Source organism: Silurus meridionalis, chromosome 12 (assembly GCF_014805685.1).
Source record: "Silurus meridionalis isolate SWU-2019-XX chromosome 12, ASM1480568v1, whole genome shotgun sequence".
NCBI classification, from domain to species: domain Eukaryota; kingdom Metazoa; phylum Chordata; class Actinopteri; order Siluriformes; family Siluridae; genus Silurus; species Silurus meridionalis.
In genome coordinates this window covers 23608903-23621017 of record NC_060895.1, presented here as the reverse complement: position 1 = coordinate 23621017, position 12115 = coordinate 23608903, and the positions used below count along the sequence as shown (strand labels likewise).

At 42.2% G+C, this 12115-nt stretch overlaps 1 protein-coding gene across 1 annotated transcript in view; it reads left to right on the top strand.

Annotated features, from left to right (window-relative positions):
- Nucleotides 1-1546: 1546 nt before the first annotated feature.
- Nucleotides 1547-12115, top strand: part of nufip2 (nuclear FMR1 interacting protein 2) — a 13239-nt gene continuing 2670 nt past the window's right edge. Inside the window, 5 exon segments of the mRNA XM_046862468.1 lie at nucleotides 1547-1551; nucleotides 2172-2404; nucleotides 9479-10713; nucleotides 10716-11142; nucleotides 11237-11269. Of these exon segments, the coding sequence (XP_046718424.1) occupies nucleotides 1547-1551; nucleotides 2172-2404; nucleotides 9479-10713; nucleotides 10716-11142; nucleotides 11237-11269 (1933 nt within the window).

The window sequence follows — 12115 nt, the reverse complement described above, 5'->3', positions numbered from 1 at the left end:
TTTCTGCTCACTCCGTACTGGCAATACGATTTGTTTTGCGTATGAGCGTATTTTCGTTTTTATGACAGTTTAGCGATACGGATTCTTTAGCGTTTTAAGTCCAGCTTCAATAATTTCTCTTAAAAGGAGAAAATCCTGACATTTCCACATTTTGAGGGAGTGAAAGAGTGAAGGATGGAAGGAATGAAGACATTTGTTAAAGTTTGCTGAAAGCAGTAGAACAGTTAAGTAGATCATATTTTTTGAAAATTTTATATTAAATGTAAAACACACACACACACACACACACACACACACACACTTATATACGCATCTCTATTTTATTTTATTTATTCAATTTAATTTGTGCCAATTGAATCGATTACTCAATTTTATCAATATAATAAATGGGTGTATTGCTTTAATTTTTGATTTAATTATTTATAAAATATACAAAAACCAAGCAGGCATTTTATAAAAATTTTTATTAAAAGTGTAAAACGGTTTATGTTCACAAATCATAATAATAATATTAAGTTGTCAAAATACTACAAGCAATTTTATGTTCTACATTCAGTTTCGCATAACTGTACCTCAATTTAACCGAACCGTGACTTAAAAACCGAGGTACGGGCCGAACCGTGAATTTTGTGTATCGTTACACCGCTACTAAACAGTGAACAGGGTGTGGTTCCGGACACATCTCAAGCCTTCCACTGAGCGAGTGGAACAAAGCAGCGGCTGCGGCGCCTCTGAGAGCAGGCAGTGATTGGGGCTATTGTAGGGCTGCTCGATTGCAAAAAAAAAAAGAAAAAAAGAAAAATGGTCAGAGTCGGATCTGACTCTTGAATCAAAGCTGCTGGGATCCACTGGAGTTCGTTCAAAGAGTCAATTCCCACAATCAGTTTTTTTCGATTTCAGACCCATAACAGGACAGGAAATGATGATCGGCAGAAATTCACAGGGAAATATTTGATATTTACGAGGTGTATTGGTTTACGTTATTATCCGACAGTGGCAGGAATCACAGGAGGATTGAGACTCGTTTGCAGTTATAATCCATTTTAGTTTGTGCATTACATCGAAATAAATTCAATAAAATCATTATATGGAGCGTGTCTGCCTCTGGTGTCCCAAATCACCCATAATGCACTATAAAGTATGAAACAGGACACTTTTTCAGAACACTTCACACAGCCTATCGGTTCAAATGCATGTTGTTTGAAGCTGTTGCTTAAACCAATCAGATTTCGATCTGCTTAAAGTCGGCATTTCCACGTCCGTAGGTTGGTCAGAGAGCGTGAATGTCTACGATCGCAAACCGCATCTGTAACAAACTAATATATCCGTTTGTATTTAATAGCCGTTTTTCTCATCCCATAACTGCTGACGGAGCAGCAGAAATTGATTCGGTCGCACATTTACTGTACAAGAAGGACTTTTTCGTGAAAAGCTGGACATCGTGAGGGAATTAAAAATCTGCATGAAATGGGAAAACCTCTGGGAAAACCACACTGCACTTAAAAAAACATGCACAATGCTTTGAATATCGATGCTTCTGCTCGAGATGACGTATGCGGACGGTGCAGCTGTGGCTACAGTGAAAGGAGACGTGTTGGATTGTGTTCATTGGGTTTCTTGGTTTTTGTAATGAGATTCGTTCTCGCTGTAGGAGCTTCCTGTGATGCAGCGCTCTGTTCTACTGCATTTCTCAATAATATTGATGGTTTCTACAAATGTGCCGTAATAATGACGGTATTAAGTGGTGGATCGATTCTGGAAGGACACGATAAAAGGTCTAGGTGCGAAATGGAGAGCGCGCCACTGCGAGATTAGACGGCAGGTTGTGGCGAAATACTACTGACTCGTTTGTTTGACAAATGTAGGTGCTTCGGAAAAGGTCAAATAGGCCCCAGTGTTTTTCGATATACGACACAACGTTCACTCGTTTGTAAAACAGGTCCCGATAGGATGGATACTGTAACGTTAACTCTCATGCTGTTTAAATGATATTGTAAAATAGGTACAGGGATCGAGCCCAGTGTCGATATATTACCAAACAACGACAGAAGCAAAAGCAAAGCTCGATAAAACACTGGTATTTCAGCAGTGTAGGGTGCATGGGACGAATCGACACGGAATCGATACGGAATCAAACTCTTGGGAGTCGAGGTTTTTTTTTTGGTTCGGAGTCGACTCGCAAGATTTGCACTGTCGGCTCAGGACCGAGCTGGAGCGCGTCTCGCCGTGGATGACGGAGTCGGATGGCGAAGCGGCCCTCCTCCACGGTGGTCGAGGGGGACACCGCGGAGGCGCACTCACGGAGCGGACGACGGAGCAGCGGAACGGGCGACATCCCTGGTGAACGATGATCAGAGCCGCCGCCGCCAGCTCCAGGACGAGGAAGCGCCGACGAAGAAAACAGGTCGGTAGCGTTCAGCGCTCGGTACATTAATACATACACTTGTATAAATATTGATATGTTTATAATATACATTTAACTTATTTTACACTTCAAATATCATCCCACGACTCCTCGGTGCTCTTCCGCGGGCTGTCCCGCTCCTCATTAGCCGCTTTTTGTTATTATTAGCCGTCGGGGGGAAAAGCTAGCATGTGTGGACATTGACCTTGTGCACCGGCTTCCACCCATGCTAGCCGACTCGGGTCTTTTTTTAAAAATCAGTAAACCCAATATCTAACAATATAATTATGTTCTTCAAACTTTCTTTTAATGTATGCATTTATATAAATATAGTTTCACTCGGTTTTCCACAGCGACACAAACCGGCTCCTGTGGAATGCCTCTAATACGGGTTAGCCTCGCTAAGCTTTATTTCCTGTCCGCCATCTTGGATAGTACGCGTCTTTTCCATCTCCTATCTGTATTCCGTCTTTTCCCCACCCCTCTTCCTAATTGGCTGGAAAAGCATTTTCATAAAACGGATTGGCTACAAACAAAAATATTCCACCAATCACAAGAAGGGGGTTGGAAAGCCCCGGAAAGAGGGTGGAAAAAAAATTAGGTGTTGGGTTAAGAAAAAAAAAAGACTAACTTAGTGTGAGGGGATGTGTATGATGGAACACCTGGAGATCTAGTGCACACGGTGGTATATTTAAATAATTAAAAGTGATACAGGTTTTAATATATTCAATTTAATGGTTAAAATGAAGGATAGGAGTAACGAGGAGAGGGTTAGCATGCTAACAGGCGGTACAGGCGGTAGGCCCTGTTGCACTTGCTGGCAAGTCATGTGAGTGTGCAGAAGGCCTGACTGGAATAGCTCCTTCAATACAAGAAAATAGAGCAAAGGAAAAGAAAAATATTTATGTCTCTTTAAACTATATCAATCAGTTTTTTTAAATTAACATGCTGTTAAAATGCCATGCAGTAAAGTATTCAGGTTGGTTTGCAATGACACAATCATGGGAAGACGAACAACAGTTGAAATATATGGAAATAATAATCAAACCGCTTACAGACGTATAAACATCCCAATTTATCGTTCATCCACCTATCAAAAGGTTTCGGGATGCGTTCCTGTCACCGCGGAAAGTGTTTTTCCTGTCCCAGACGAAAGGATGCGACACTATTGTGGCTGCATCTTTTAAGCGGAAAAATCGTCCAAAAATTTAAAATCACTGTCCGTAAATTGTTCACGTGATTATACGTGTAGGTTAGGGGTGCGTAAATTTATGCTTAGTTTGACCCTCTTTTCCCCTGGTCCATGTTCCGCTCCTCCTTTTCCCTCACCACGTCCTCTTTTCTTCCGCAAGACTACAATTTCATGGACATTCGGTGTCGAGGATAAGTGTTTGCATTTTTAGCGCATACTGATGGCGCTCTGTACCACAGCGATGACGTTTTATTCTTCTACACTAGCATGCCCCTTACAGTTCAGCAGGTGTCACGATGGCACACGTCCTACCCAAGTTTATTAGATCCATGTCGCATTGTGCGATTTGTTACGATCTTAAAAGATGTCTGAAATCACACGTTCTGTAGAAAGCATTAAACCTTGCACAATTTCTAATCAGAACCGCTGCTAATATGGCGGCTTCCGGGTACGCCAACGTTAAATATACAGGTAGTCCCCAAGTTACGATGGAGCTGCGTTCCAATGACCCTAAAGAACGGTGATCAGTATGGGGTACTGTACTGTAATCAGTTAATAATGTAACAGATTGCAGTAAATAATTAAGAAAAACAGAGCAATCGTGAGGTATAAGCTTTAAAACGCAGATAAAAAGGAGAGAGAAAAGATCTAAAATTGGGCTTTGAAACACGGGGTGGGGGGATTATACGTTCTAACACCGAGACATTTAAACTCTGTCGACCGCTAGCGAGAGTTAGGGATCTAACAAGCCGGGGGATGTGTACATCCTGGCAGCGTCCCAACATATCGTACGAAGAATTAAAACGCCGCGCGAAAATCTAAATACTTTTGTATCGTTATCGTCATCATAAGATTAAAAAGTTAAACCATCGTAACTCGGGGACCATCTGTCCAGCGTGTCCGTGTACGCCGAGTCAGCGAGGTCACGCCCTGACGTATCGACCTCGTATCTGTCATTCCGCTACACGTGATACCAATCCACAGGTCACCAAACTTTAAGTTCAAGCATGCGACCTCCAACGGAAGTAAAACAGTTATAGCAGCTAGAAACAGTAGTTCCCCTTTCCCAAGCGACTTTTAATACTGTTATCACGTTGTGTTTGACTCAAGGTTGCAGCTTCACCACCTCCAATTAACCTAATCTCAAAGTCTCGGAGCTGCAAATTTGATATTACAATCTTCACATTATTTCTATCATTTCAGAATAATAGAATAAATTTTAAATATTTTTCTTCCTTTGAGTATTATATCTTCCAATATTCTGTGGTGTAAGGCGGGGAACCACCCACTGGTCCAACGACGGTTTCCAGAGGCGTGGCGAAGGATTCTCGCGCGTTCTAATATTTCCTTTCACATTAGATAATAAGATTTGGATTAATGTATTATTTCATTTTTGTTATTGACCTTTTATCTGACTCCATTTAGATAAAACAATAAATATTTGCATAGGTTGTTATTTTACTAATAGTATAATTTTGATGGATGTTTGTCTAGTTATTCTGATTAAGCTCTGGCATTACACTCGTTCATTCGGTTCACACAGTCGCACAAGATCCTAGTATGGGCCCTATAATTAACATACTGGTCAACGGTCATAAGCGAATCAGTATTGGTCGCTGCCAGAGGTTGGACTATATGCTTAAGCGGCCGCTCTCTGCAAGCTCAACTTTAAACATACTTTGTTTAGTCCCCTTAGAGGTGACACTTAATTATTATAATAATTATTTCTAACCACAGATAATGAATAGAATAATATTGAAATAATCAGAGGTTGAGGCTGACCCTATTTAGAGTGATTAGAAATGTTACTCTAAACGGAAATACATATTGTTAGCCTCCACGCTTCTAAGTACACTTAAACTAACGCCAAGTGCTAGTCGTATCTCTAAAATCCTCAGTTGATGTGTTATTCACTATCTAACTGGGATTTAGGCCGATCCTAGCCTGATTTCCAGTCCTTACGGTAACTGCGGATGCAACGTTATTACTTGCAGTGTCAACATTTACCGAGCAACACAGAATAAAATTAAACATAACAATTTATTAACCAGGTAAGAAAATCACAATTCAAAGCCAATTTATAGTTCAATTAAAATAAAACATAAATACAAACCAATAGTATTTACATTTAAACAGGAAATATAAACCCTTTCATACCTGGTACGAGACTACACACAGTAATCGTGGGATATCTGTTTACAGATTCCCTGAATTGTTAGTCAGTTCTCCTTAAATACCCAGATAGAGTAAGCATTATGTAAACATTATTTAGCCATGGAAGTTTGCATTGATTGGTTCTTACAGACCTGTGGAGACACCTCGCCTGTATACATCTGTAGTGGGCACGCCTTGTATAGAGTTATGTTTTCTTTAACTTTATTAAAACCTTTTTATTATTTGTTCTATTGCTGTGGAATGGGACCTGTGTACCAGTCGCGATAAACCTTTATCTAACTGGGATTTAGGCGATCCTAGCCTGATTTCCAGTCCTTACGGTAACTGCGGATGCAACGTTATTACTTGCAGTGTCAACATTTACCGAGCAACACAGAATAAAATTAAACATAACAATTTATTAACCAGGTAAGAAAATCACAATTCAAAGCCAATTTATAGTTCAATTAAAATAAAACATAAATACAAACCAATAGTATTTACATTTAAACAGGAAATATAAACCTTTCATACCTGGTACGAGACTACACACAGTAATCGTGGGATATCTGTTTACAGATTCCCTGAATTGTTGGTCAGTTCTCCTTAAATACCCAGATAGAGTAAGCATTATGTAAACATTATTTAGCCATGGAAGTTTGCATTGATTGGTTCTTACAGACCTGTGGGAGACACCTCGCCTGTATACATCTGTAGTGGGCACGCCTTGTATAGAGTTATGTTTTCTTTAACTTTATTAAAACCTTTTTTTATTATTTGTTCTATTGCTGTGGGAATGGGACCTGTGTACCAGTCGCGATAAACCTTTATCTAACTGGGATTTAGGCCGATCCTAGCCTGATTTCCAGTCCTTACGGTAACTGCGGATGCAACGTTATTACTTGCAGTGTCAACATTTACCGAGCAACACAGAATAAAATTAAACATAACAATTTATTAACCAGGTAAGAAAATCACAATTCAAAGCCAATTTATAGTTCAATTAAAATAAAACATAAATACAAACCAATAGTATTTACATTTAAACAGGAAATATAAACCCTTTCATACCTGGTACGAGACTACACACAGTAATCGTGCGGGATATCTGTTTACAGATTCCCTGAATTGTTGGTCAGTTCTCCTTAAATACCCAGATAGAGTAAGCATTATGTAAACATTATTTAGCCATGGAAGTTTGCATTGATTGGTTCTTACAGACCTGTGGGAGACACCTCGCCTGTATACATCTGTAGTGGGGCACGCCCCTTGTATAGAGTTATGTTTTCTTTAACTTTATTAAAACCTTTTTTTATTATTTGTTCTATTGCTGTGGGAATGGGACCTGTGTACCAGTCGCGATAAACCTTTGTAAAGAAATGAAACATGAACATTTTCTGTCGTTATTTACATGTGATATGACCTTTCTTACACATAATCATCCGGTGTGCTGTAGAATGTTCTGTGTTGAGTATGTAACAGGAAAAGGAGGGGAAGAGGGGTCAGACACTTGTCTGCAGATCCACCATTTGTATGGAGATGTGGTGGTCAAGACCAAGGGTAGCTCTCCGGGGAGCCTACTGTATTCCAGGAAATGTTCTGGTTCTCGAAAGGGGGGTTGCGGGGTCGTTAGTCCCCTGCCGTGAGTCCTGGAGGAAAACGTGTTAGGGCCCACATCCTGGCCCACACCCCTCTCGGGCATCCATGCTGTGTTCTCGGGGGGGGGCCGACCTTTTGGTCAGGATCAAGCAAAAGTCTTACAGTGGTAAAAAAAAAAACAAACGCTGCAGTTTTCCCAGGTAAAGCGAAAGACCATACGCATCATGTAGCGGTTGAGGCATTGCACTTTTTGGATCAGGTCATGAGTTCAAATTTCAGCACCACCAATATACCACTGCTGGTCCCTTTAAGCAAGGCCCTTAACCATCAGCTGTTCAGTTGTAAGTCGCTCTGCATAAGGGAGTCTGCCAAATGTCGTAAATGTAGGAGAATCCAAGAGCGACCCCTGAGTACGTCCCTACAAAAAAGCTGTCGCTATCGAAACACGGAGACTTTTATGGCTTTTAAGAGACGTGCAGGTTCCTTTTGTTTCTATGCGACAAACTCATTAATGTGACAGTGCAAATATTCACTTTGAGCAAACAAATTTATAAATGTCCAGACTTTATTTCTCATTGAAATTACAGCTTTAATACACTCTCAGCATCCTGGACAGTTTGTTTCTCCAAACATTTAGCTGAAACACTCTGCCATTCTACTAATAAAACTCACCAAAATTGTTTTTCACTTGTTGGAGATTTCTTTATTTCTTGTGACCCAGTTCATGCAGTGACTGGGCAGGTCGTTCCATGATTATGTGTTGGTCTTGTATGTTGAAGGTGGTTCCAATGGTTCACTTTCTGGAATAAGTCTTCATCTTTCCCTCCTTCTAAACAGCCATAAACCATTAAGCTCCACGTGTGACTGTGGGGGAAAGACAGTCTGATCACATCTTTTTTTTTTTTTTTTTTTTTTTTAGCAAAAGAAACATGCATGTGTCTCAAAACCCATAAAGACTCAGTGTTTCCACAATTTTGACACGCAACATGGCAATACGCAAGACTATTTTGGTGATAAACTGCTAACCGCTGTTTAAAATATATATCGTATCGTCCGGCCCCTAATTATATTTGGCATACAGTTGGTCAACAATTGAATTAATTTTCATTTTGCTCCTACATTGTGCAATCTCCAACTGGCTAGTTATCATCTTGGGTATTAATAAAGAGGGATGATTTTCGTGTAAGTAGCAGGGTCTCCTGGGAGTGTGCCTGAACATCCTGAATACGACTGAGCAGCATTTGGACATGTCAGTAACCTGAGGTTAAAAATAGGGTGTATGAGTATCATTGCCCCACAAAAGTTTTTAACATTCCTAAAATTCAGGACATTTTTTTTTTTCCATTTCCATTTTTTTTTCCTTTTGAGCATGATCCTTTAGTCCCACAGCGTAGACTACGTCCTCAACGGTGAATTCCTTGAGCGTCCGCGTAACACCAGAAGGTGGACGGCGGCATGCTTTGAGACAAGTAGCGCCGTGTGTTCATGTGAGAGATCTGCGCCGTGTCAGGCAACACCACACATGTAAATAGCATAAAAGATGGCAGTGGAAAGCTGAAAGGAAAGTGTGTCAAATTTGGTCAAGTGCTGATCTATTTTAGTTTGAGGCCGGGTATCCTGTATCCCGAATCGGTGTAGCGTTGCCATTTTCAATTCAGTAAAATGCACGTTAGGGTATGAAGTCTGGAATGGTAGCCATGTTGGTTCACTTTCACTTTCCAGTCTCCAACTTTCCTTGAACCCAAACAACCCCAAACCTTTAAGCTTCCACCTCCATGTTTGACTGTGGGGATGAGGCAGACTGCTAACATCTCCTCTCCTGTTCTTCATCTTATAGAAGTTGTTCTGTTAGAGACAAAAATGCCAGGACTGTGTTTGCCTTAAAACTATTTTGTTGCATAGAAACAAAAGGAACATGCATGTGTATCAAACACCATAAAAGACTCCCAAACAGTTTCGGAGGTACTGTGTCTTTTCCACGTTTTCCCTCTTTATGCAAACTTTGATCAGACTCGACCTTGTCCTGTATGAAGATCTGGCTTCAGATTTGTACTTGGGCTCTCTGTTAATCAGATGACTTTGTTTGATTTGACTTTTAATTATCTTTGTGCACTTTTTTGTACCCACAGAGAATGGAAAAATAAATGGATTTATATTTGCGGGAGAGGAGACTCCCACTTCCCTTGACCTAGACAGCTCTCTGCACTCAGCGAGCCAAAATGGTGACAAAATCTTACTAGAATCTAACTTGAAACCTAAACCCTCCAGACAGCCCTCACGCACTAGCCTGAAGAGGGAAAGGAAAGGCAATAACACTAGTAGAAACAGTATGGACTGCAAAAATGACAAGCCCTCCGAGTTGACTGCACATGAGGGCAAAAAAGAGGCCCTGGCGTCCCTAAATGGCGTGGTAACGCTAAACTGCGGGCCGCTTACTAACGGTTATCCTGGACAGCCCGGTACAGACAATGATGGCAGCGGCTCAGAAAGCGGTTATACCACGCCGAAGAAGCACAGAGCCCAGAGGAGTGACAAATCTTTGGACAATGTGACCACTTCAAGCCAGCTCAAGGCCATGCAGCAGGCCAGTAAGCAAGAACCAGGGTCGGCCACTCTCGAGCCGGCTGACAGGACCTCAGCCACGCAGGTGGAAATCAGCCGAGCCTTCTCTAAGACAGACAGCCATTCCTGTGGCTTTACAAAAAGTAGAGAGGTGTCCACTACCCCACCTGCGCAACCGCCATCCGAGGTTTACCGTAAAAGCGCTGGGAAAAAATTTGAGGATAAGTCCAATAAAACGAAAGTGGCTGCATCAACTAAAGAGGACTCTTGGACTCTTTTCAAGCCGCCACCCGTATTTCCTGTGGACAACAGTAGCGCGAAGATAGTGCCTAAGATCAGTTATGCAAGCAAAGTGAAGGAGAACCTCAACAAGGCAGCCCAGACTGCCCCAGAGATTCCCACCCCTCCTCCGCAGGTACCCGGGAGGCCATCGCAGGTGCCCATGTCGGCTGTGAAAACCATCACCTCGGCCAGTTTTAGCAATGGTGACGGCAACACCTGCCCTCTCCCCGGTCCCCACTTCAGCTCAGTTTCCAGCTCCGCCCCCGTGCCAGTCGTCTCCTCAGCAGGCTCCGATCATGTAGCATCTTCCTCCGGCAGTAGCTGCAATCCCTCCTCCACAACTACCACGCCTGAGCCTAGGAAGCCCAATCTGTTTGTTTACCCCCTTTCCACCACCTCCTCTTCCAATATGCAACTTTCTCTCCCCAGCGGCCGTCAATCTGACCCCCCACCCAATCAGAAATCTCTGGGCGACATCTTCCAAAACCAGTGGGGTTTGTCGTTCATCAACGAACCCAGCGGCGGGTCGGAAGGTCCGGCGTGCGCCTCGACGCCAAAGGACCAACCCGGGTGGTGAGTTTTCAGGGAGGCTGCACTGTCGCCGCGGGGGCGCATACCCGCTGCGGCCCCCAAAGGTCGGATCCGTTAGCGTTCCCAGACAAACGGACTAATGCTCAGAGCGTGAGAAAAGGAGGAAACCTTGTCCCCACTGCAGCCAGCGGGTCCACCGAAGGCTCACTTCAGGCCTTGAACCTCGAGGTGGAAACGCAAAAGGACGAGTCTGGGGTTTCTGGTGCAATAGTGTTTTGCTCTTCCTCTAAGGACGTTGGGGCAGAGCTACCCCGCAAGCTGTCTCTGCCTAGAGAGCAAGACTACACTAAGGGCTTTGAAAGGAGGGCCAGCTGGGACTATTTTGATCTTAAAGCTGCTGTAGTATATCACACTAAAGGTGAACCACCATCACTTTTTCACAGTGTGTGATGTTTTTTTTAGTAATCTTCTTTTTTGTACAAATGTTAAACTTTTCTTCTTTCTTTTTTCAGAAATGGAATATATTTTGAATTTGCAAAAGCAAGGTAAGTGTCACCGTGTTTTTGTTTTTTAGTTGCTAGTCTGTTAGTTGTTTCTACATGTCCGTAGACCTTTCTATTTCACCAATTCGGATCCCAGACCAGTAGGTTTAAGTTTATAGCTGCTCAGAAGCAGCTTTATGGACAAAAGTATCAGGACACTTGACTTTTCTAGCCATATGTGGTTCTTATGTGGGCATGAAATTTTCACTTAAACTAGGAGACTCAAACCTGTTACAGCATGACTATGGACCTGTGCACAAAGCCAGGTCTATGAAGATATGCTTTGTATGAATTGGAGTGGAAGATCTGCTATAGCGCTCTAAACCCTATTGAACACCCTTGCGATGAATGTGATCACTGGCTGCATCCCAGGCCTCCTCACCTCCATCAGTACCTGACTTTAACTGTTATAATAACCTCCAGTGACCTCCAGTGACCAGATGTTTGACTTACAACAAGGACTTACTTCAGAATTTATGGTAACAGTTTGGTAAAGAACCCTATATGAGTCAGCGGTGGATATTTTAAGGTGGTGTTGGTAAGAACACTATCCAGATTGATTATTACTGACCACTCTCTAGAGTACTGACGCACTTTAGAGAATACAGGGACAGATTTTACTGTAGATGATTTAGCACGATCTGGGATTGTTTGGTTGGTGAAGTTGCTGTCCTGGCAGCAGGTCTTTAAGCTTGAATCTGCTCAGGGGTAGGTTTATTTATTTATAAGCGGCTGTGATACAGGAAGACTGTAGCCATGTCTAAAAGCGACCTGTTGCGGAAGGATCAAGAAATTCAATCAATTCTCTGAATTCAATGCGTAATGCTGGACCCTCAAATTAAAAGTTTG